The sequence below is a fragment of the Maylandia zebra genome, linkage group LG12 (assembly GCF_041146795.1).
Source record: "Maylandia zebra isolate NMK-2024a linkage group LG12, Mzebra_GT3a, whole genome shotgun sequence".
Classification (NCBI taxonomy): domain Eukaryota; kingdom Metazoa; phylum Chordata; class Actinopteri; order Cichliformes; family Cichlidae; genus Maylandia; species Maylandia zebra.
Genome location: NC_135178.1, coordinates 7405239 through 7431699, shown reverse-complemented (window position 1 = coordinate 7431699; position 26461 = coordinate 7405239). Strand labels below are relative to the sequence as shown.

At 43.7% G+C, this 26461-nt stretch overlaps 1 protein-coding gene across 3 annotated transcripts in view; it reads right to left on the bottom strand.

Moving 5' to 3' along the window:
- The window catches only part of cux2b (cut-like homeobox 2b), a 95656-nt gene that overhangs the window by 16540 nt on the left and 52655 nt on the right, over nucleotides 1-26461 (bottom strand). For all 3 annotated transcript variants that reach the window (XM_004567330.3, XM_004567331.4, XM_004567332.3), the window contains 5 exons: nucleotides 13871-13949; nucleotides 4042-4182; nucleotides 3681-3840; nucleotides 2344-2423; nucleotides 1937-2003 (listed from right to left, as the gene is read on the bottom strand). In XM_004567330.3, the coding sequence (XP_004567387.1) occupies nucleotides 1937-2003; nucleotides 2344-2423; nucleotides 3681-3840; nucleotides 4042-4182; nucleotides 13871-13949 (527 nt within the window). The remainder of the gene's footprint in view (nucleotides 1-1936; nucleotides 2004-2343; nucleotides 2424-3680; nucleotides 3841-4041; nucleotides 4183-13870; nucleotides 13950-26461) is intronic.

The following is a 26461-nucleotide window of genomic DNA, read 5'->3' as shown; positions in this document are numbered from 1 at the left end:
TTTTTTTTAATCCACCAGGTGTAACCGGTGTCTATGTAAACCCAGGTCATTAATAATCCTAGATACCCCAAGAACAGTTCTGATGGCACAACGTCAGCGGCCGAGCGAGCGGATGCATACACGAATCGTGTTTTTTTCCCCTCAGAACTCTTGAGGCTGAACTTCCAGCCTCCATACATCTAACAATCAGAGAAGTCTAATTTAAACAGAAGCTCAGCAGGATCATTCATGAGGTGTGTTTGAAGTTCAACAGTTTCATTTTGCACACATGGGATCAGATTTTCAAAAGGTAGATAAGGATGAATTAACGAGAACGCTGTGATTGATTTAAATATGCACATAGGTTTCTCAAGTTTCGGGACACAGCAGTCCTTTTTAACCAAAGGAAATAAAACTGTTCAAAGAACACATCAGACTTTTTAAATCCTTATTAAACTAACTATATTCAGCCAAACCCTCATTATCTTTCATGTTTGCGCCTATCTGCTCCATTGTCTCACATCAAAAGCTGTGATTACCTGAAAAATTATTAATCCAATGGGATCACAAGAACGCACAAATACAATCTTTCAATACTTGTGCATAAGACATTAAGACAAATGAACTTGACAATTTTGAGAGAACAGCTGCTCTCTCTCTCCTATGTGGTGCACACTTCTGCAAAGTTTAGAGGAGCTAGACTTGTGGCTTGAGCGTGCAGGAGGCAGGACACATGGCATCCATGCACTACTAATAAATGCACCAGGAGATAAGCTGCTCTATTCACTCATCAACACGATGTGGCTTTGCAAGAGAATCAAGCTGGTGCAGGTATGAATGCAAATGTCTGATTGGACATCTACATTCTCACATGCACTTCTGTCAGGTATGTATGAGCAAAGTTCAGGAATGCAATGCATGCGTGAACGTGGCTGTAGTGCAGCTATCTGTCAGATGATGCCTCCGACCAATCCCGTTCTTGCAGTTGGTGCAGCCCCAGTTTTAAAGGGTCATGGGCATGCCCAATAAGGCCTGTATAGATGGCGTCCTCCTGACAGAAAACACTAACAGGTGTCAGTTCTACGTTTAATGAACTTGTGCACTACGGAAAATGTTTTGTATTGATTACCTGTTCAGCTACTCAAGCCGAGGCAGACAAATAGTTTTTCTTATCAGCACCGAGGAAACAGTCAGTGAGACTAATAGAGGCCCGGCCCGGCGCTCAGACGCTTGGGGTCAGGGCGGGATAGCTGCAGCTTGAGCTGCGGAGTCGCTGCTGCTACTGTCGGCCTTGAGGAATGCGACCGGGGCAACACGCACACACAGTATGACAAACTACATGACAGAGATGCTCTTTCACATCGCAGCTCTTTGCAAAAAGGTAAGGCCAAACTGAAAATGTGTCCAATCCGACAAAATGGATGGCAGCGGGTCTGGAGACATCAGTTCAATTGCGCCAAGGATTAAGCCTGGGAGAAAATCCATTAGCAGCGGCTGACTGTGCTCTAGAGCACAACCCAAACAAAGGAGTGTTTACTTTGAATGTCTATCGACATCCTTCATACAAGCTCAGATTCATTTCAGCCGTGTGGTGGATACATTGCGCTCAAAGACCAGGACAAGGTAGAGTGTTTTCTGAAGCAATCTTTAAATGAAGCAATTCTTCTTGAGGGCTGTCAAGGCCCAGCTGCCAGTGAAAGCAAACACAGACCTCTCTCATCGACCTGCATTAGTGGCTGAGTCACTCTCACTCTCTGCTTTTACAATGGCATTCCTCAGCTCTACACTGGACGTGAGTTTATGTAGGTAAAATAAGAGCGGCTTGAGCACTCGAAATGCTACGGTGATGCTGGCGTGCAGCCGTCACGACTGTGGGAGGGAGCGGGGAAAAACCTCTGAAATTTGGAAATGTGTGCCAAAGTAAACAGAAAACGTGAGATGAGAGGCAGACTCTTACTTGTTCGTCATCTCCTGGTTGTATTTACACCGCAGCTCCAGCAGCTCTGTCTGTGCAGTGTTCAAAGCTAATGAGAAACACACAGGGGGGAGTCAGAAATTCATGTTAAAAGAAGAAAAAAAAGACACATGAACTTTTACCTTAAAGCTACATTGTACAGGTCCAATTTCAGGATGGATCAATATCCATTCCAGATTCAAAACACAGCTTGTTATAAGTTAACAGCTGACAACTTACACTGACAAGATATATCAACTTCTCATTTTTATTTATGTAAACACGAGCACCAATCGGGGAGCAGTGTTGCAGCAGGGGGCACCATACTGCAATTAGACAAGCAATGGTTCTTTAATGGGTTGATATTAAATCTAACAGCTACAGCACATGCCAGTGTTTAAACCACTTACATGAATGCAGAACTTTGATCTTCTCCTCGGCCTCTGATAGTCTGTCAGCCATGCTAACATCAGCGCTCTCCTCCTCCTCCCTGAGAAAAGAAACTCTTGTCAGTTCCTGCCTACATCATGGCCATACGTTAATGCGCACTTTTAATGTTAATCAAAACCAAGTAGAGCAAAGGGAAAATGCTTTAAATTACTGAAATGCTGACGTGTTTTGGGCCACATTTGATGCATGTAGATAAAGCCTGGCCACATTCTTTTGCCCGTTTTACTGCGTTGTTTGTTTTTGCCCACTATAAAAAGTTTTCCAGTATACAGGGTAGTCCATCCCAATCTGGAAACACTGCTAGTGTACTACCAGGCTTTTCTTCTGTTCACTATCCATTTCACTATGCAGCATGCTAACATGATACCCTTAGAGTAACTAATTTTTCAAACTTTCAGATAAAGAACGAGCAGCTGCCTTAAAAAGTTCAGATGCAGTCAGCTGCCTCCCATTACCGCCATGCTAGAGCTGCTTGTGCTAATTTTAAAATATGTTAGCAAGGTACACAAAATGTTCCGCTGTGTGCTGCAGGAGTGGACCCAAACATTTTCATGTATTCCCAACATCTGAGGAACTGAAGACCCAGTATATAACTTTTAGTTCTGACGGTAATATCCCCACCATAAAAGAAAAATCCCTGTGTAATTTTACCATCTGTTTGCTTCTCTCCCACTCGCTGGGCTCACATACACTATATTTTTATACAGCCAAATTTACATTATTTGTATGTAAGGTGTATGAACATATTTTTATGTTTCTGCAGCATTATGTGGTGAAAACACAGCCATTAGAGTCATTTTTTAAACCGCAAATGGCTTCACATAAGTCACAGAAATGACTGTGTAGTGATATTGTCTACATTCATGTTTAAAATTATCACCCAGAGACAATGTTAGAAGGCACAGAAGCCAAAATGGATTTGTTAGCAGTCAACAGTCTTGCCTCAAAAACAGCAAAAAGAATAGACTGGTTCATTTCTGGAAGTACTAGAAATACTTTGGGGTAAAAGTCTGACAAATCAAATATGTGGAGCTACCTGTGAAAAAGGGATGGGAGCTAAAAAGGTGTATTTCAGACAGGGTGAGAAAAGGTGCAGCTGTGTAAGATGGAAGTATTCAAGCAGATTCCCAAAATAACAAACCTCTACATGAGAATAATAAAGTCAGTTTAAAGTCAGCATGAGCTGGAAAATATAATATAATCTTCAATTACATATTTCTTTAAGAATTACAAACCATCGTGTGCACAGGTTATAACGACAATTTATTATTTTTATAAATTAAAAACTAGCTCTCACCCGCCATCATTAGCACGATCCCGGTGGTTCTGCTGTGGGGAGTCTGGGGCCCCAGGAGCCGGGGTGCTGTTTGGGGTCATCAGGGAGGCTGGAGGGCTGGATTCTGGGGCCTCTTTATTCACTGCTGTGTCTGAGATTGCCTGATCGTCCTCTGCGGGCTCTGTGTAAATGAAGAGCCATGAGTTGGTAAAGTGAGGGCTCAGAAATAAAACACGACAGTTTATTTATTTAACGATGTTGCTTGTACACACTTCCTCCGATACTCAGATATATTTCAACACCAGGTGTATTTTAATGAAGCTTCGTATACCTGCAGACACGTACTGCAGCAGCCGCTTAATGTAGATGATTTGAGGCTGACCTGTCTTTTCAAGGCACTCCAGGTGTTTCTTCCAGTGCCCACTGATCTCTCGTACCAGGGCCTCGCTGTCTGGGGCTGAACTCTGAAGCTGCTGCAGTCTTTCCTCCAGGGAATGTGAGGCCTCCAGCACAGGAGCGGGATCTGTGGAAACACGCGCAAACAAATCTGTGCAGGAAGAACAACTGAGATTCACATGATACCCATACACTTCTACTTTTCAAAAAAGGCAAAATAGCTGTTTAACTGTGTGCACTGTCTGTGAAGCACATTACAGAGTTTTCTGCTTCGCACTTTAAACAGAAGCAGGCTATTCCGCTGAGACTTGTTTCCAAAGAGTGACTCTCAGACTTTCCCCACTCAGCCGCCTTTGAAAATTTCACAGCCTGGACCTAATGACACAAGTGCTGTTCCGACCCTTCACATGTTCAAAAATCTAATCTAATGAGTCCTCTCACATGCTGATGAATGGCAAAGACGACAAAAAAAAAGAGAGAGATTACAATGAATATGTGACAGAGACTTAAGTCCCATGTATACACCTAGGCAAAGTGTAGAAAAACTCTGCTCCTGAAAAGGAGGTTAAAAAAAAAGCGGGATTCTTTAGCACAACAGAGGAGCTGTTTTGCAATGCATGCGCGGCAGCACCAGGCCCATGGGGCCAACTAGGAGGCTGTTTCTCAGCTAACAAGTCTCCTCTGTATCATTTGATCATTTAAATTATTATGCCAGGAATTCTCAGGAGGCAGCTCGGCACTCCACATCACAGGGCTGTTTTTAATCTTCCCCTTCCCTTTTTTCCCCTCCCGAAAAGTTCAACAGCTCAGAGAGAGAGAGCTGCTCCTGTTGTGTACCTGCCTGCCGAACACCAAAGGAGGTGACTTCTAGTGCCAAAGCACAGAGAAGGAAGCTCAGGGGAGCTCCTTGACAAGTGGGGGGGGGGGGGGGGAGGCAAGAGCCACGCGCACACATTCACACTCACACTCACCCACACACACACACACACATGCAGATGCACAGACACACCGCAGCCCTTCAAAACTCTAAAAGAGGAGGAAAATCGCTGCTTTGCTGCACAAACTTTTCTCCCACAGCTTTCATCCACTCATCTTAGACTTCTGTGTGGAACCCAATTGGATCCCTTCTTCAGTATGGGCACTGACTGAAGTGACTTTTCATAAGAAGTTGGAGCCACAGACGTTTAAACTTTGCCAGATGCCACCGAGAGAATGCAAACTCTGAACCAGCAGGCCACGAAATAATAAACGCTCATCAAAGAGCCGAAAACTTCTGCAACGTGCAATTTGTTGAAATCCTGCTCGAACATTGCAGCTCGCCATATCTGCATTTTCATCAGACAAACATTTTGGGCCATTTAATTGATTGAGCTATTTTTCCCAGGACCGTTTACAGTCAAACATTGTCTGCATTCATTGTTACACCAACTGTAGAGATATTGCATCAGTCACGAGGGACATCACTATTAAGAGCACAGCTCTTCTAAGACAAACAGGATGACTTAAAGCACTGCTATTCCATCGACCCACTGTCACAGAAATCACTTTATCAGCCTCTTTCCCATATATCCTTTCAACTTTTAATGATCAAAGGACAGAGATTATAGTAAGGGATCTTTCACGCATGGACAAGCCAGGATTATCAATCAGTGGCAGGGGAGTAAAGTAAAGTCAAATTTAAAGTGAAGGGATATAACTTAAGTCTGTATACAAAATTAACCCCCATCAAAGTAGAGCAGAGAGGATATTCTCGAAGGGGCTCGGATCTACAGTTACTCAAGGAGAGTCCAGTAAGACTGCGGCTAACTTTGGAAAATAGAGCTACTAATTGATGGAGGTTCTTCTTAGAGCAGCTCTGGTCCTAAATCCACCATTAAAAAACTGGAATTGGAGAGGAATTCAACACTAACCTTAAAGTTCACAATCCCGCCAATCAAGAAATATAATGCAGCTGATGAGGCATTATGTACTTTGTGCGAGTCACACCAGAGTCTGCCCAAATAAATGCTTCCATTTAATTCATCCCTTATCTTAATTATGGATGATTGGATGTGCGCTCTCAGGTCGTGGTAAGTGACTGGGCAACGGCGGGTCGTTTCAGCTAATAAATCACAGGACATTTAATGCATCGTTTTCTCTGGTTAATATAGGTCCATGTGTGCAACCACTGAAATCGCAGCCACTGAACAGAGTGAGATTTTATTCCTCTTCTAAATAAGGGAGGCTGGTAATAATATGTCGGCCTGTCTGACTTCTTGTGTTTCTTGATCCAGTCAACCCCTTTTTTAGTTAACATCAAGACATTTTTAAAAAGAGTTTTGTAAATTTCATTATATGCAAACTGTCAAAACAGTAAGAACAGCAGAAACTTCCAGGTATCAAAAACTGCAGTTCCTCAAATGACAACTTCAGGTTTGCCCCAAAAGTAAGTCACTCCACATCAACTACCATGTTAAAATACCCAACTTTACAAGTGAAATATACATAATATTGTGTTAGTCTCCAAGTAGATGACAGATGCACCAGGGTGAATTATTTATGCATTCATTATTTAAACTTCTAAAAATATTATTTATGGCTAAAAGGCCATTTTTGAGTGACAGATGGCAGCTGCTAGACATCTGTCTGGCATGACCTGAAGTCCCTGGACTTGGTCTCTCATCGTCTGTGCTGTTGATGCCTTTTGGAGCATTTTCAAGTGCAATTTTAAATTTTAGTTTTAAATATCACTGACTGGCTATGAGCTTAACTGCACGATTAGCCAATTTTGGTGTGTGAAATGACAGAATTTTTTATATGCCAAACAAAAATTTGGCATCCACCCATAAAGGCTATGAATGCGACTTGCTGAACGCCTCCATCTCATCCACATGTGGTAACTTCTGACTCGGAAAAACAATAAAACATAAGGGGGAAGTTCCAGCCCATTCTCACTCCCGAGGCGTAACATCCCGACAATTTGTCACATCCCGCGGTGTTCCTGAGGAACGCGAAAGGTGACCTTCCCTGTTGTTATGCTATGCGCCGAGTTATGGGTGAAATCCAGTAGAATGATAATGGTATACACGTGGTAATACACGCTCCAGCCATGTATTCCAGCCCTAACCCTAACCATAACCTTATCCCTAACCTTAACCAGCACTTTAATGACGTTAAATAGTGTTTTCCAAAGCGATTTAAGTAAAATGAATGAACATGTGTAGATTGATTCCAAACGGTTCTCGTGTTTTCTAATTTTTCCGATCTCGTCATTTAGGGACGTGATGGGTGTCCGCAAGCGTAATATGTTGACGATTTGTCACCTAGCGCAACATATTACGCTTTGGGATTGAGAACGTGTTGGGAAGTTCACAGTGAATACATCCATCTTTTATATACAGTCTGTGGTAAAGGCCATATTCTAAACCCTGAACAGGTCAGGTGCTCTGCAAAACTTAGATATAAGTATGAAAAAAACAACAGGTTAGCATAAAATACTGTTTCACACTGATGTCGCCACATTATTGATGATGTTGTACATGGTTTCTTTCTTAATCGTCCGCATCCATGAGAAGTTGCCACTAATCGTTAACTGTATGTGAGAAAACTGGAAGTAGAGAAGATGCATGGGCATGCTGCAGATTTTCATTCTGGCTGTCTCGCTCATCTTGCTGTGTGTGCATCCTTAATTAGAAATTACAATGTAATTAATACCAACATAAGAGAAGGCCAAACTACATAAACAATACCCATTTGATTAATGTAACCCCAACTGATCCTCAACAAAAGGTTAGCGTGACTTTTTAAAGTTTTCACGCCACCTCACTCGCTATGTTGATATTGAGTTTCATCACTTTAGCTGAGCGATAATGAGGTTACCACCCTGTAGCTCCTTGCTTGTGGTCACTGTGCTGCTGTTTCTGTGTGGTTACACATCTCAAAGCAGCTACTCTGTGTCTGGGTGAGCCTTCGGTCCAGCAGTCAGAGCCTGGCTCGGCGGATGGCGTGTGACACCGGGGGGGAGGTGGAGGGTGCACAGGTTCAGGCTGCGCGTCTAGGTGGGTGGGGGTGGACGAGCGTGGCGTGCGCCAAGACAAGCAGGTGTGTCGGGGCGGTCCGTCTTGGCCCTGTCAGCGATACACCATCATTAGGCGGTGTGGGCGCAGTAGGGTGCACCATTATGTCTCCCTGGGCCCTGTGTAATTACGCTCTGACATAATTAACCCAGCAAGCCCATTAGCCAAGCATTGGCTGGCTGAAGAGAGAGAGAAAAAAAAAGAAGCTATAATTATTTGTTGTGCGCATGTTAATGAGGCCAGCTGTGTTCCCATCATACAACACGAACAAATTAATTTACAAGGCTGTGCTCCAAGGTTTTTTCTTTTCATTCAAAACAGTCTTGTTTTTTTTTTCCCTCTGAGTGGACTTCAAGGTCCATAAACATGCTCTGACGCTGCTGCAACAAACAGCAAGACTGCTGTAATATTGTTGTCAAGGATTAAAACTAGGTTGACAGAACACTAAAGCTTCGCTCTCACCTTCGCACACAATGCATCGTGACATAAGATGTATCGAATAAAACGGTGCCTCTTTCCCGCAACCAGTCAAGGATTAGTTTTGATTAGAAGAAACACAAACCACTTGCAGCAAATTCAGAAACATAACTTTGTTCCTTTTGTGGCGTATTTTAAACCAACGAGCATTTGATATTCAGATAGCAAACCCAAGTCTCGCTTTACCTTGATGTGGCAGGAGTGAGAAAACGCTAAAATAAAAAATAAATAATGAAAAAAATAATGAAAAAAGATAGAAGGTGGAATGAAAAAATATGATTGTGGGAAGCGGAGGCTTTTGTGTGCACGAACAAAACAAAGCTGAAAGAGAAACTTTTTAACCTGTTCTTTTTCATTGCCGTTCTGCGTCTTTGTTTGACAGACTGAAGGACGAAGAAGGAATGACATCAATACCGAGACATTTTAAAGCTCAGAACAAAGACCGGGGCTTTGGAACAAAGAGTAGAGCTAGACAGCATTTAAAATTAACACGAGATGCTGCAGTGAAAAAAAAGATGTGCCAATAACATCCAAACCAAACTTCACTGGAAATGTGACAATGATAAAACCACCTACCTCCCAGTCTTGTTTTATTAGACTTGTAAGACAAATCACAATGATATAACCTCATCAAATATACCGGCCTATTGTTTAAATTTTTTTTTGAATACTTTGGTTAGACACGGACGCACACACATGCATTCCTACACACATGCACACAAACACACACACGCTGCTGTCTTTTAAGAGCACACTCTCCTGGTCCCTCTGGGGTCTCTTACTCCACAGGGATCAGTTGGAGAGGCCCCGGCTCTTTTATGAACATAATGCATTATTAAGCACCTCAAACATCTCCTGGGCCTTTGTTTATTACTGCTCTTATTAATCACTTGTGCATAATCTCGTCCCGCCCAGAGAGCTTTCATTTTTCCATCAGCTTTTATATGCCCTTATTTTCCAACAGGACTGCCACAAATGCACAAGGCACTTCTCCTTCACTCTCCTCCTGACTGTAGGTACTCAGCTGCACAATTACAATAAAGCCAGCTCGCCGTGCCTTGCAGGCCTCTCTTGCTGGTGCTCGCATTTGTATATGGGAGGTTGAAGAAGGACAACTATTCTTTATGCATCTGAACGACTCTGAATTACTAAGGTCAGCGTGCTGCATTCAGATAATCTCATAGCCGAGGGAAAAATCTGATGCGAATATGTGAGGCACTTACAAGCATCTCTTAACACAAGACGACGCGCGCCTTAATGTGGCAAAAAAGCTGCTTGTGCCTGGGCTCTCGTCTGCAGTGCTCGCGGTCACCACTAGCAAGCGCTGTTGTCATAACATTTCCACATAAATAGACACACACATCAGACACGCCGTAGGCCCCAACACAGACACACATACACACTTAGAGGGGTGTATTCAGATCAGAATCTTCAGAAAGTCTCAGTGAGCTCCCCGCTCAGATAAAAGGCGATGTGTTCTAAAGGAGAGGGGGAGCGGGGTGGATCCTGAGGGATGAGTGTGTGAACTACGAGGAGGAAAGGAAGAGCAAACACCTGGAGCGTCAGTCTCAGGGCTACGCCCCTGGCGACAGGGCCTCCTTGCTCTCACAGAGGTGGCAACAAACGCACACGTTCAAACGCCACTCGAACAGGCACGCACGCGCACTCGCACACTCCAGGAGAGAAGGCGAGGAAGAAGACAGAGACGAAGTCGGGAGCATCTCTGGGAAACCGATGAATTCGGGCAGAAGCTGCCACTGTTTTTCAGCATTCAGTGATCAGGAGGTGTTTATGTGCGCTGATCAAAACCATGTGGAGGTGATATAAACATTGTTAGGGAAACACTGTTAACAGGCCTCTTTCAAGCCCCAGACTGGGTAGGAGTTACACTGCACAGCATGGGGAGATGTCACAGGCAAATCAAAATATAGAACGCTAATGAAACACTCCAGCGGATTGACATCTCGGCTTAGGGGCCTCATGAAAGGAGATGAAAAAAATCACTTCAATCACTCGCATCAAAAAGTTATTTCTGCTCTGAGTTTACTGTTGCAATCTGAACAGGAGCGTTAACAAACCGCAGCATTATCACGCTGAAATCTCGCAACTGTAATGGATACAGCTTTTTGGAGCCGATAGCGTGCGTGGCAAAGTGAATAACTGATATGTGACCACATGTTAATAATATCCATATACAACAGGTCACTTATTGAGCCTCTGCACCGTGGGCCCCTCCCCCCTTCTTTCCTTGTTCTCCTCTTGCATTCATTAACTCCGCTGTCGGCCCGCTCTGATTGGACCACAGGCTTGGTGCCGGCGCACACTGAGCGTGCACACACACACACACTGAAGGAGAGGCACTTTCAAATAAAATAATAGGAGGGGAAAAACGTCCTGCAATGAATAGTAATAACTGCATTAAGATTAACGAGCACGGCGTGTAAAGAATAATTGCATCTGTCAAAAGATTAAAAATACATGAGCTGTAGCGTTTGTTGGGGGAATGGTGGGAAAGCTCACTGTTGTGTTTGAGGGGCAGAGAGAAATGAAGTGGGGCCACAGCCAAATGACTGTCCTCCGGTGTACCTGGAGTCATCCATTCTAGCGAGAGGTGGGCGGGGAGGGGTGTGTGGGGTGGAGGGGTGACCTTGGACACAAGCAGCAAGATGTACAGTGACAAACACGTACAGGATACTGTAGGCCCTTCTCATAGATGGCAGATATTGCAAGGCCCAAAAACATAAGCACTCAGTGCTCTGACTGATTTGGCTGCTGTGATCAAACCACACCATGTGACAGTGAGTAGGCAACTGCAGAGTGAGACATTCTAGCAGACAGACATGGAGACCCTGGCCACATCATTACAGGATAATGTAATATTTTATGAGTGGCAAGTGGAGCAAAAAAATAAGTTATTTAATTCTCCTTTAAAAAGCCTGTTTATTCAGTGTAACCTAACTTCCTTTGGTCACAGTTACAATTTACAGATGCCCTATAAATGTGTCAGATGTTACTGAGAACAGTTATGTGACTGTGCCTGTTAAAAATGTAGCTGTGCAGAATGGGAAGACAGCGAGCTGGAGCATCCAGACAACTTTAAGAGCTTAATTTTAAAGGGAAAGTTCAAATTTGGTTCGGGTACAGTCTTGTCACTTTGTTCAACTGTTAAACTTAGAGGTAAGAGGCTGTCCTCACAAAGACAGCCAAATAAAAACATGGCTCTGTGTGCATGTATGGCGCTACTCACAGACCAGGCAATAACAAAAGGCAATACATCTAAATATGAAAACGGGTCATCCAAATGGCATCAACCATGGCAAGGTTATTGTGGTGAATAACAGACAAACAGATGAGCATACAGAGCTTTCCTGAATTGATATTTGACAGATACTTCACAATTGTTTATTTTTTAAATAGTATTATTTTTCACGAGTGCTCTTCTCATTTTGCCCCAATTAGTACCTTGATTGCTAGTCACAATTTACCTACAAGTTAAAAAACACAAAGCTGTGACACCATGAGTGCAGTGGGTAGCACGGTGACTGTCACTGTGGTAAAAAAGTGCAGACAGCCGTGTAGAGAGTGATGCTTTTGAGATTGTAAAAAAGCAGGACCTTTAATGAATACTGAGGAGGCTACACCTTTATTTGAGAGTAATGTAGTAATACTAGTAGTACATATAGCATGTAATCCAAATTCTGAAAATTCTTCTTACAAATTACTTTTAAGTTTAGTTTTTCTGTCAGCTTCATTCTGTAATTTTGTCACCGCTGCTCAGCTGAGTAAAAAAATCAATGTTGCACTAAACGTAAGGTTATCATTACGCTGTTATTACAGTTTTCATTGAGTAGTTATAACCGTATTAAGTCATGCTCCCGTGGAGTTACAAGCAATGACTGCCTCATGGTGTTCAGTACCATAGCTAACTCCCTGACCTTTGCGGAGTGCTGAGAGTGAAAACAACTCGCTTCACTCTGTATGAGTCGCAGTGCTACAGTGAAACAGACTCCCTTTGTAAATATAAGGTCAAATGGAGGTAGGAGGCTGGCTGCGCTACGTCACCTGATGTAACCTGATACAGGAATGTCTACTCCTGCATACTCGATATAATGACCACAGGCGGGGTGAATAAATACACTCGATATAAAGAAACACGGATAGAAAAAAGATAGTCGTTACCCTGCAAACAAATGCTTTTTCTTAACAGCAGGTGTTGGATGACAGCAGCCTTTGATTTTTGTTTTTTTTTGTTTTTAATTTATCAGTCTTTGTTCTTGAACATAACATAACTCTTAGTTGACTCTATTTGCTACTTGAGAGAGTTTTTTGACAATATATATCTCACAAGACCCTCCTAGGCTTGAATTAAGGCCTCGATATAAAAGGTATAGGTCAGAAAATCAAACTGAATACATCTTCAAAGAAAACTATCTTTATCAAGGAAATAACTCCATTCAAAGTGTGTGAGAGTGTATGTGTGTGGGTGTGTGCATGTGTGTGGTGGTGCAATATCAAGCAGGGGACTTCAAGGAAAAATGGAGACCTTTAAAAGTCAGTTGCCGCCGTCGCTATTTCTCTGACGCAGACTTTTATCTTGTATTCATTGAATCTGTAAACAGCATTCTCTACTCCTGCCACAAGTGTTTCTCTGATCTAGACTGAGATTGGGCTGCGTTTTGCTGCCGTCTCCTGCAACAAAGAGCAATACAGTACATGTGCCCTGCGTGGCATTGAAATAACAACTAAATAAACATGCAATATGTCTTTCCTCTGCTCTTACTTACTGTCTTTCCCCCCTTTTTCCCCCCATTGGCCTCATCAGACCCGCGTTCCGCACAGAGCCAGACTTCAGTTGGGATTTTAATTGGCCCTCCACAATCAACAGCAAAGCTCCTCAAGGATGTGTTCGCTCCTCAGCCAGGCTACACTCAAGGACCAGTGCTGGGTTTTGAAGTGGCCTCACGCAGAGTTTTGGAAACCGCTCTGAGAGCGTAGACTTTGAAAAACAGATAAGAGCCACAGGCTATAGGGTTTTATGCATCTTGTATCATATACTGTTCCACCATATCTATCTATGGTAAGAAAATTACTTTTTTTCTTCACATATGCATGATATGTCTCTGCGTGTACACTTAGAGGCCTGGTCCAGTGATAGGGAATTGATCTCTGGGGAGGGATCTTGGAAGGGAGAGACATAATTCTAGGAGTAACGCCGGTGTTTATGCTGCTGCCACTGCTGTTGTTTGTGAAGATGCACATCTCAGGTCTTAGTGGGAGACTCACCTGGGGCCTCGATAAGCTGTTTGTAGATTCCCAGGAACGCAGACTCTGCCTCCTTACTGCGCTTGTTCAGAGCAACCACCTGCAGGGGAGAAGATGCCATTAAGGAAAACACGGACTGATAGGATCCTGGCACACGACTAACTCACAATGCACAGAATATTTGCACTGCAGGCATTAAATTGACGCTTTTACACAGAGCAGAAAGCATGCAAACTCTCCTATTGCTCGCAATAAATGAATGGTAGCGAGAGCAAAGGTCAGCCTCACAGCATCCTGCCGATAAATCAAACATTTCTGCTTGTCTTTTATATGTGCATACCGGAAAAATGCTGCGTGGCTTCTACTGTACATAATCTGCGACAACTAGAGAAACAAGGTATAAACTATGACCATGTCCTTGCTGTGTCACTGCCAAGATGCTACATGTTGCGAGGTGACATTTGGCCTGTTAAATGTAGGTGCTGGTGTGTGCGAGGAGACTTGCCAGTGGCCTCCATCACCAGCAGCACTCAGCACCTGCTATCCTTGGCGCTGCGGGTGATGCAAACCAATTAACGATTCATTAGGAGGGACAAAGAAAGTGAATTAGCTACCACCTGGCCCCATGGAGAGGGCACCTGCACTAGTGGGTATGTGGGTTACTCTGCTCCCAGCTCCCGCTAAGACCTCAGGCCTGTTTTCGTAAGTCAGAATCTGCCTCTCCATGTCCTCATGCAACAGTAAATCAGATCAGGCTTGTTCAAATGGCCCCCCACTCCAAAAGCAGATAGAATTCAAATTATTGTCATCTATTGTCCGTGTCATTTCTGTCACTGTTGATTACAGACTTGAATTGGCTCAATGGACTCCACAACAGTGGGTCAAGTGTGCAGTATGGCTAAGCCCCTCCTCATCAGTACGGCTGCACTCGAAGGAAAAAAAAGAAAAGAAAAAACATTCATTTTGCAAAGGCAGAAAACACTTATGAGAATGGTGGCAATGTGTTGGGGGCGGTTTAGTGGGGTTATAAATAAGGTGTGTGGAAAACAGCGAGGGACGCAGAGCCTTTGATTTACTGGAAATGGCTGGTGTCTTCCCCAGGGAGGCATAACGACAGCATCATGTTTAAAGAAATATCATAAAGATCAGGCAAATCCCCCCATCACTCCCACTTGGAGCAGCTCCGAGGAGTTCATGGAAAATGGAAAAGGCTGGAGCCCAATCAATACAGATGCAATAGTCTGCCGCTCTCAGTCAGCTGCCTGCTACACTATGCTGTTCTGTTTCACTCAGCTCTACCCATATTTAACCCTCCCACCACCCTCCATTTGCCCCCATCCTCCCCCAGTCACCCGTCTCCCCTGTCCCTTTGGAACATGACATTAATGTTGGCATGTTGGTGCACAAACAGTGAAAATGCGTGAAGCTCAATGGCACCATAAATAACGTTCCGGCTTTATCTTTTGCTTATGAGTACATCAACAACTGAGCTGCTTCAGCTGAGGCGGGCTTTATTCCCAATGATGAGACACTGTTTTTATGCTTGCTTCCCGAGGAGGAGCAGTTTGGTGACCCAGAGCTTGTTTTTGAGGCAGTAACTAAAAAGTCTCCTTCTCCTCTCTTCAGCGTGACAATGAGCAAACCAACAACACCACTCTGTGACACCAAGACAAACTATCACCAACCTGAGCTTACACCTCATCTACATGGCCACTACAGCAGGGTGGCTGATCCCACAGCTAGTCATCAACTTTTCACTGACAGTCTGCTGGCTGGCGTGCCTTCCTCAAAGCATATACATCAAATGAGACTCCCAACTGCATATGTAAAAAGCCCGAGCTCCTTGTGAAGGCACCAGCCAAGGCTCCATCTTCCAGGGTCTGCTGGCCCTCCATCATCCTTTAATGAGAGAACACGAAGATTACCTTCACAATCACACCATTAACCTGCCTACAGACGCTAGCAAAGACATCAATCACACGCCCGTCTGATGCCTTCTCAAGTTAGTGTCCGCTCTGCGTAAAGACACCCCCACACAAATCTACCTTTCCTCAAAGCACTTTGAGGTGTTGTGCATAATCACAGAGTCATCCTCAGGACCACGATAATCCACCTCCAGTCAAGCACGTGGGCTTTTCGAGCCACAAGTCTAACTGATATCAGCATATGGAGCTGGTGCACAGGGACCAGCATTTGTATGATACCCCTGGGATCACAAGTACCTCAGCCGATCAGTGTTTATGATGACATCACAAAGATCCAGTGCCAGCTTTAGTTCACAGTCTGCTACTACAGTATTATTACGTTGACTAATCTTTGATGACACTAAAATGTGGAATTGCTTCTTGCATTTGCATTGTTATACCATGAAAACACAGGTGAGCTAGGCAAATATTACCAGAAAAACCTGTCCAAGACTATCCTGAACTCCTGGATAGCGACAAACACACCAGTATTATGGATAACTTGCTATGTTTAGGAATGCATTAGGACATTTGAGAAAGGTTAGAAGTATAAACATGAATAATACAGCTAAGTTTCTGCTTTGTTAGCTAACCCAAACTTGAAGAAATGGTTGTTGATCGATGGTCATGACAATTTGCATATTAATCAAAAAGCTGACCTCACAGCCCATTGTTCATCAGTGGTGCTAGTTTCAATCATTATGCAAATGTACTGTTTATAAGATTGGGGAAACCTGCAATCAGCTGAGACTTGGATGAGTGACGAAACGTTTCCTCCACTGAAAACGCCACATCCAGATGAACAGAATCAACTTTTTGGAGCTTGAAGGAACCCTTTTCTGTTTAATTTTACCAACGCTAAAATGCTGTGGAGATCATCTTGATTCTTTTATTTTGCTGCTGTTGTCCTGTTGCATAACCTACTTTCAGCCAAGCTCTATCTGTCAGACAGATGGCTTACATTTGACCCAAGAATACGTTGGTATACAGACAAGTTCATGGTGGACTCAGTGACTGCAAGGTGCCCAGTTTCTTTGCTGCCAAACAAGCCCAAATTATCACCACATCACCACTGTGGTTGGCAGTTGGTATGAGCCCTTTGTGCTAATATTCTGCATGTTCTTTTCACCAAACCTAGAACTGTGCATTAAAGCCGAACATCTCCACTTTGTCTGTCACGTTTGTCTGAAGGACATTTTTCCAGAAGTGTCATGGTTTGTTCAAATGCAACTTTACAAACCTAAGATATGATGCCATGTTGTTTTAGTGAGAAGAGACTTTCTCCTGGCAAGTGGTTCCGTAGTGTATGATTTACGCATTTGCCTAACAAGTTAAATACCCCGATTCAATCCTGGGAGCAGACAAATCTCTTGGGGGACACATCAGGAAGTGAAGCTGGCATAAAAATCTGCCAGATATGCAGGGAGCTACAGCTGTGGTCACCAATTGTGATTAAGGGAACAGCCAAAAGTAGCTGCTACGACTACTAGGCACAAAGCCATAATTGTTCATCCTCTTTTTAATTTTAATGTTATGAATTTTAAAACGCTAACCGAGGCCTGAGATGTAAGTGTGAGATGTAATGTTCGGGGTTTATTTAGTTTCTCTCAGCACTGCACGGTTTAATCTTGGGGCGAATTTGCTGGAACATTCACTCCTGTAAAGATTGGCATCTGCCTTGAAGGTTTAGCACTTGTGAATCATCTCTCATTGCAGGTGCCCAGGACTGCAACCTGTCTGGAAATGGCCTTATAACCCTTCCAAGATTTTGAATGGCAGCCACAGTTGCTTATTTAAACTGATGTTTTCCTCCTTGGCATTATGTTAACACACACACACACTGTCCAAACTTGTGCTTTTATAATATCATGATATTAGTGAAGCTGTAGCAGCAGTGTGGAGAAAAAAACCTTCACACTGCTCTTAAGTACCGGATAGCTTGTTTTTCTTAATCCTTCTTCTTTTCTTTTTTTTTTGGTCTGAGGCAGTTATTCCGGGCGTGTTGTTGGTCTCAGGATGACAACAGCTTGCCAAAAATCAGGACCTGTAAGAACAGGTGCAGCTCAAGGTAGGTCTATAACTACCAAATCACTTCTCCTCTTTTGGCTGTGTGATATGGCTCTTGCCCTGGGTTTGGCTCACATTTCTTTCTTTGTTTTCACCCATTTCATGATTAAGGATATGGCTACCAAGGGAATGGGCTTGGCCGCAGGTTGATTTTCCAAAGAGGAATAAAGCCTGAGGCAGAGCAGCAAAAGAGAGACAAAGGAAACCTGTTAACGCTTCTCCATAACTCTTCACGCAGCAGCGGAGTGGGCAGAGCACAGCCTCTGGGACAAGGCTGCTGGGAAATACTTACTGATAAGCCTTTGAGAATACTTACAGTGCCCACTAGTGAGTGTCTATGTGTGTATGTGAGAAATAGCTAGCATGTGCTGAAGAGAGAGGAATAAATAAAGGAGAACAAGTCAAGAATGAAGTAGAGGAGGCAGCATGAAGGGCTACTGAGCAATGCTGAGAGAGAGAGACAGAGAGACAACAGAAAAGAGAGGTTCCCATAAAGAGCGCAATTAGCAATTATGCAGTCATCAATTACAATTATCACAACTGGTGATTATGCAATTATCACACTAAATCATCGTTTCCCCCCTCTGCCTTACCAGTTTGCCACCCCCTGTGATTTGGTTGTTTGAGGATGGGTTGTGATGATGCAGGTGATTAGAGTGTGCGACAATGATGGGGGTGTTGGGCGGGTGTCAACGCGGAGAGTGTGCAAATAAATGTGTGAATGCTTGGAGCATGTCTGCATATGCATCTGTGCCTCCGTGTGAGCAGCGTGCCATTTCATTCTCTCTGAGTTAGTGTGTGCATGTGTGTATTCACGGATGCGCCGCCTCCATCTCAAGGTGAATGTGGTCGTCGCTGGGGGTGGTTTGGGGACAGAAAATGTATGGTTCCGCAGTCCCTGAGGCCTCTAAATTACCTGTCATCTTCCCCATGATGCAAAGGTCAGCGCACAATCAGAGGGAGTCCATCCTACTGTGCTGCTCACTGAGCTCCAGTCCAGCCCACAGGCTGACAGGATGTCACAACAACCCCGGTCCCGCTCCATGCTTATTAGAACAAAACAGTGGGAAGCCCACTACCACCACAGCACCACTTGTCACCAGAATTTCCGGAAGAATCTGCTGGATATGTGACAAATATTCGCTCCTTGGAGCTGATACAGGAGATAAGCCAAAATACGATCGTTATTGTTCTTTCCTGAGATACATTTCTATAACATATATTCAGTATATAACCCCCAGTGATTGTTTGATTTTTTTTTACATTTCCAAACATTGGTTTTAGTGGACTGACTTCTCCCAGTCTGCAGGTAATACTATTTTAGGGGTGCACTTGTTGACTGCCACTCTGGAAATAAGGTGACATTTACCCGTGGCTGTGGCTGATAATTATCTGTGCTATGCATGTTGTTTATAGAGATACCCAGCGGTGCATCCCTATAAACAACATTCATTCTGACCTGTCCTGAGTAAAATTACTTTGATAAAGTATCTCATAGTGGCTTCAATGCAAAATTTCTTTGTTTCCCTAGCGCCAAAAAAATGAATAAATAAATAAATAACCAAAAACTGGTAAACAAAAAAAATATTGTTATCATCCATCAGCCAAATTGTTATTTCAGACATCAGCACCTGTGCGGATTTCCTGGTCAGTGGGTCCTTCATCTGTAAATCATCATTTACAGCAAAATTATTCAGCATCTCACTCGGTAATTTATAGCCTTAAATAAATAAATAAATAAATAAAATAAATAACCTTAAATAAAGGTCAAAAGAGTTAAAATAATTTCAAGATGACTTTTTAATGACTGACTGGTCACGGGAATGCCTCTGTGAAACACAGCAAAATTTCGATTGTAAAAGACAATTCACGGAGGAAACCTGTGAGTTATCTGCTTTCAGTTTCTTTTATGTGATCTGTATGTTAAAACGAAAACAAATGCAAAAAAAAAAAGAAGAGAAAACTATCATCATTTTCTCCTCAGAAGCAGGAAAGAGATCTGATCTTAGCCATGCAGGCCCAGCACTTGTGCAGCTGTCACTGCAGGCGGTTGTTTTGCTTTGAGAGTAGGTTCACAGGAGAGGCGGGAGCGCAGAGATGAGTTGGTGAGGAGTGACTGATGAGTGGGTGGAGGAGAGAGTCAGAGGTAAACACTATTGCAATACAGTCTGGACATTGAGGGACCCGTGTACACCCACACATGCACTCCCACGTACACACACACACACACACATATACATCAAGTTGCTCTCATTCAGCCTGTGTTTGAGGGCAGATTTAATCATGGTGACACCCATCTTGGAGCGGTGGTGGCAGCATGGCGGTGGCTGCAGCCATCTCTGGGTGCCCGGTGAGATGAGCAGTCAGAGTACTGACACACATCTCGTCGCCACGTCAATTCCAATCAGCGGTGCCTGTCAGTCAATGCGCCGCGCTCACAAAAGACTGACGCTGCTGCCACTCAGCCACTGCAGAGCTGCCGTCTCAGCCAAATAAATGGCCAAAGCTGACCAAACCAATATTCTTCTGAACCACTTATCCGCTCCTCATGTGAATACATGCTGCAACAAAAGCAATGACAAATTCAATGTGAAAATTTGACACCATTCATGGTAGCCTGTAAGCCCAAGGGGAGAGGCTCAACTGTATTGGAATAGTTGAATGATATTTGAATGGTACAATGAATGGAGGCAGAGTAGGACCTTATAAAGTGTACACCAGAAAAAAATCCAATATAGGTTTCAAGACCCTATTAACCTGAGGAGAAGAAGGCAGAAAGGTTTTCATATAGCATTTTACAGCTGCTACTGGATTAGGCTGTGGTTATATACTTTCCGTGTCCGCGAGTCTGCTCAGCTGCACTTGGGTCTCAGTGATGCAAACTTAGCCATCAAACAGGGAGTTCAAGGGTCTGTGCAGATGTTCGAAGGCCAGCCTTTTTTTAAAGACTCATCAATAGAGAATTTACATTAGAATGCACCAACTATGCATCTGATCCAGTTGGCGAACATCGAAGAAGCATAGCAGGAATGACTACTTGGCTGTCGGGGCTTCTACAGTCTGCATCCACAATGGAGTATCATGTAGGCTTTAGCAGGCAACCCTGTACAGGAAGTCATGCTTTGAGCTATATCCTAACGTCAGCATGCTCACCGTAATGTGAGAGAAACTGTTTGCTGGGGGCTTGTTAACATTGACATACATGTTAGCACTGACCACGTTCACTACCACAGATATTTTATACGGCAGTTAACAAAAAAAAACATGTCTGAATGATGAGATATAATAAGCTTTGCTAGGTTTTAATGCTCAAACTCAGGGACTGAAACTGAAGCCAGAACTACCGCAGTTCCTTGAATACTCCCCCCAAAATTAAGTTACAAGGAACAAATTTAAAGCAGAAAAAAACAAACAAAATAAACAGGTTTATATCCTAGTGCAAAAATTTGTGTTATGAAGGGTTTAAAAAAAAAAAAAAAAACCAATCAATTTAAATTATTCTGAGGCACAGGTGTCAAATTCCAGGCCTCGAGGGCCGGTGTCCTGCAGGTTTTAGATGAGTCCTTGATCCAACACAGCTGATTTAAATGGCTAAATTACCTCCTGAACATATCTTGAAGTTCTCCAGAAGCCTGGTAATAAACTGATCATTCGATTCAGGTGTGTTGACCCAGGGTGTTATCTAAAACCTGCAGGACATCGGCCCTCGAGGCCTGGAGTTCGACACCCCTGTTCTAAGGCTTAAAGTTATGCATTATTTGAGGTGTGGCCACTTTTACAGGTGTGCTGACACAGGTGTCTGCGGCTGAAGCTCAGCTCGGCTTTACATCCACTAATTCAATCCACTGCACCTGACCTCTCAACTCTCTCGGTGCCATTTGGAGCATTTTTAATGGAATTATCTGACAAATATTAGAGCCTGCTGTGCAGTTAATTATACAGAGCAGCCCATCCAAGAAATCTGTGCTCCAGTTTTTCTAAGTAAATTCTACCATTTTATATATGTAAAGCATATAGCAGCAAATAGCAAGTTGCAAACATTAGTTTTTTCCTATTTTTGTGCCTTTTTTTTGCAAATTTCAGAAAAACTCCCAGAAACACATATGCAAGTGGGTCAGCGCATCTTATTAGTATGGTTTGCTAGTGTTAGCACTCCTCTCACCCAAACAGACTTACTTCTACACCTGCTTGGTTCAAATAACCAAGATGGCGACAGCCAAAATATTAAACTCAAGGCTTTAAAATAAAACCAATGGACAACCTCAGGATGGCTACATTAATCTTTTATATACAATCATATATAAGATTTGCCAAATTAATAATTCAGAATCATGTTAGATATAAAGACACATGTCATCCTTTGAAGACTTAAGGTTTGCATCTAATAGTTGCAAGATACTTCAGCCTAAAGGTGGATACACCAACATCATTTTCTCTACAGCAGCTAACATGGCTAAAACTGCAAATCTACATATACTGTGTAAGAGGAGAGAGACTTCAGGTCAATGCCCCAGTGTAGTATGCTGATAATGACCCAGACAGAGAGAGAGAGAGAGACAGCAAACCTCTACAGATCAAGGTGGGGCTGACGTAATCCTGACGGACGTGGCACGTGTCGCTGCATGAGAGACAGAGAACATGGCACGACATTAAACCGAGATCAAAGGGCCTGCTGTCTCCGCTAGGCAGCAGGTGCCTTCTGGGTACCCCCCCCCCAGTCATCATCAACAGGCGGTAGAACCACTGTGTTTCCCACCCTCTCAACAAAATTCAAAAGCACCAGCCTCCGTACTAACACCTCAAAGTCACAGCAAAGTCAAAGTCAAGAGCCGACGAGAGACAAACGGAGAAGAGAAAACAAATCTTTTTTGAACGTCTTTGTAGTTCAAAAGACGGGAGTTGTCATTTTCTTTGAGTTTGCTCTTTCAAATGTTTCAAGCACCGAGTGACCTAAACCTTGAGGAAAGTGTGTCTCCTGAAAATGTATCCATCACGGCATGATGGAAGGGAGCGCGGGCGTGCTGAGGGTAAGATGAAGGCACCGGTTGATGTGCTGAGAAGGAGGGCTGCGAAAAGTAGTAATGAGTGCACCTGGACTAGATTTCTGTGCTGGGAGAACTGTTAAGAGGAGAGAAGAGAAGAGAGGAGAAGTGTAGGTAAGGGCTAATTATAACAATAAAGTGCCCCCATTATCCCGGCACTGTACTGCCCTAGTGAACAGAGCTACAACAGATGGGGTGTCACGGGTAACTGTGCCAATGTGAGCCAAAGCCCTGGAGTGGATGGACCCTGGCAGGCCGCTGGTGGAGCAGCTCTAGTTAAGGGGGAGGCACAGCTGCATATCTCGCCCCCCCAGACACATGTTGACAGTGTTTCTCTAGCCCTGCCTACACTAGTCAAGGTGAGACAGCATGACACGAGAGGAGAGGGAGGCAGCGAAAGAGGGAGTGCGAGTGCTCCTCTATGATGGATAGCGCTCTCCAGCCACCTCTCCTCTCTCTCCCTCTTAGAAGGCTGGTGACTTTCCAGTGAGGCAATTATCATTGCGGAATGCATAATAGCCTAATTAATTACAGGTGTCAGCGCTGCCTTTGTTTCAGCATGGAGGAACATCATGCCAAAGCCGCATCCGCTAAAAAGAACAGCGCTGATGAACGAGCCTTGAACCGCGGTTAGAAGAGCGCAGCTGACAGAGGAGCGAACGGTGTGGAGATGGCTTGAAGTCTGCCAAACAATCCGGCGTCTGTTGCAGGCAGAAGACGGATCGGAAACACATGGTGCAGAAATTAGGTCCATTATTTGCTTGATAAATCTGCCGTTGTCAATCGCAAGGGCTCGGAAGAAGATCTCAGGTAGGCCCCGCGTAGGACGGCTCTGCGGTTAATTTGGCTCCAAATAGAGGAAGAACGAGAGCGACGTTGGTGGCGGCACTATCAACAATCAAACGGCCCCCTTCACCCAGCCTTCCCTGACAAACACGCCGTATCATTTGTCCTGTCAGATTTGCCGATCTCATTCATTGTAGTGAAAAAGCCGGAAAGTAGACAATTGCCGGGGAAAAGAAACAGGACCTGCGAAGGAGAGGAGTGAATGATGGGGTGACTAGGAAGGAGAGACAAGCACAGAGATTTGTGCTCCTCTCCGCCGCAGCTAAACACAAGCATGCATTTGTGCAGAACTTAATGGAACGTCACATTTAGTGTGCCAGTGTGAGCGTACTGTACAGCCCGTGTGTGTGTCGTTGTGGGGGTCGTGGTGGTAGGCTGATAATCCCTCCACGCCCCCAGGCAGCGAGGGCTCATTGTAGAGTACATTGAGTCTAATAGAAGCAGGCGCTGCAGTTGTATGCAGCTTTTTTCTGCTCCCACTATGAGAGGAGTTTTTACATAATTAATGACTGTTGATGTTTCCTAGGTAGTCGCCCGGCAAATTCACTCCAGACTCGGCTGCCACCATCGTTGGTTCCACAGAGAATGAGCGACAGTAGAACAGACAGCTTACATTACAGGCATAAATAAGGCAATTTTGTACAGTGTCTTCAGACATTACTGTGAGGGGGGTTCAGGGCCAATGATTCGACTTGCTTCAGAGAAACGCTCAGAAAGAGCTTTTCTGTGTCTCCGAGTCTTCCGAGAATTTGCGCTTGATGCGAGTAAAACTACTTCCTTTAGTGTTTTGTTTTGTTTTTTTCATTCGTTATGCTCTTAGAGAGGCGCAGATGAAGAGGCGCCTTTTCAAAAACACTTGACGGCTCCAGACGGGCGATCATTCACATCTGCATGAATCAGTCTAATCTGAATGTCGCTTTTAATACACGTTAGTCCGGCGTAGGAGTCTGGGTTTGTACGCCGCAGACCTCCAGCAGTCTGGCGAGGCCTCGGGGCCCTTTGCACATCTTGCTGGGAGGCAGTCCACATTTATACTGGAGCATGTTAAATTAAACATTTAAACACGACACCAAGGGAAGGCTATTTTTTACTGCTCCCAGCCCACTACTCATTATTAATTTGTAATAACCTTTAAGGCTTTTTGATGTCATACATATTTTACAGAGAGATATCACTCCCAGCCAGACTGGTGAGGGCCTGTCGATGACAGATCACCGGAGTGCCACTGAAATGTGGCTTCATCTGCTATAATTAGGACCAGGTGGGGGTTGGGTTCCCTGTGTGTTTGTCTATGCACCAACTCACACACAAATGTAATGACAAATGTCAAAGACCAAAAAAGTGTGGAGGGTCAAAAAGAAAGGAAAAAAAAGGCATCTTTCTGGCAGTTACCTGTCCATCACTGTATACCTTTTAGATATTTATGAATGCCAAATGTGAAAGTAGTTAATTTCAGCTACATAAATCACCTGAGTGGCTGAATGCTTGAAAAGGAGGGGGGGCACATTAACACCCCACACTCTATCTCCTTCATATTCCTCCGTTAGAGGGCTGGCCAAGACCCATCTTACTCCCGCTCTGCTGGGAGGCCCTTCGTGCCCGCTGGATGCCAGCCTAAAGCTCATGTACGCTGGTGCCAACATGCCACTAAAAGCTGTAAAACAAACGAGCTCTGTTTGGTTAATGTACACTGATTGACCTCCGCTGCCAGGCATTTGATGTCATGATTGCAATGACCAGCTTTCTGCCTGATCACTTATATACAATGTGACAAGCGTGAGGTGGCGTTTCTATTTGAGTGAATGAGGACTAATCAGAGGAGATGGCTATAGCGGCACAGCTGATGTTTGCAAAAGCAGATCTCGGCGACGATCGACAAAATGACAGCGGTCACATTTTATTAGTTGATATTTCTTAAAAGGTCAGTTAACCAAAAATTATGATTTTTTTTTAGGGATGCACCGATTTTTTAATACTACTCTTCCAAGTAGCAATCTGGCTGCCAGCAGATAGCGACACTGATTCGTTTGTTTTGTTATTGGTTGTTCTCCTTTTTTGTGCCATGGAAGTTTGAAAGTCGTTCAGCACGCTATGGACATGACATAAACAGATATTCTGATATCAGTCAACAGATGTTGTTAAAGGCATTAGGTTGCAATATATTAGTAGGTACATTTGTGAGGCATAGCTGAAGAAATGTAGTATTTCATTTAATAAAATTCTGCAGTTTCACACCTTTTTGACAGATAAAATTTCTACTTGACTCTTTAATCTCGTGGAGCATTTGCATTAGTGCTTGACAGTTTGATCGAACTAATGTTAAGTTTTAAACTAAAACTATACAGCATTTCAAAAGAAAGAAGCCAATATCACAGATTTAGAAAGTTTATCTTACTCTAGCGAGCATCTGCCAACCCTGACCTCTCGGATTCATCCATGAACCCGTTGCAGGAGTCCTGACCGCAAGGTTGGAAACCACTGAGCCACAGTTTCAACTGTTTTCTTACCAGTGTTTTTTTTTTTTTTTTCATTTTAGCGACTTTTTTTGTCCTCGCCTCAATAAAAAGAATGTGAAATAAAAATAACGAGAGTGAGGTCCTTGGATTATCCTGAGTAATAAGGACATCGCTTCTTTTTTAATATTTCTTCACTTTGAGGACCACCGACGAAATTCCTTCCTCATCCATTGTATG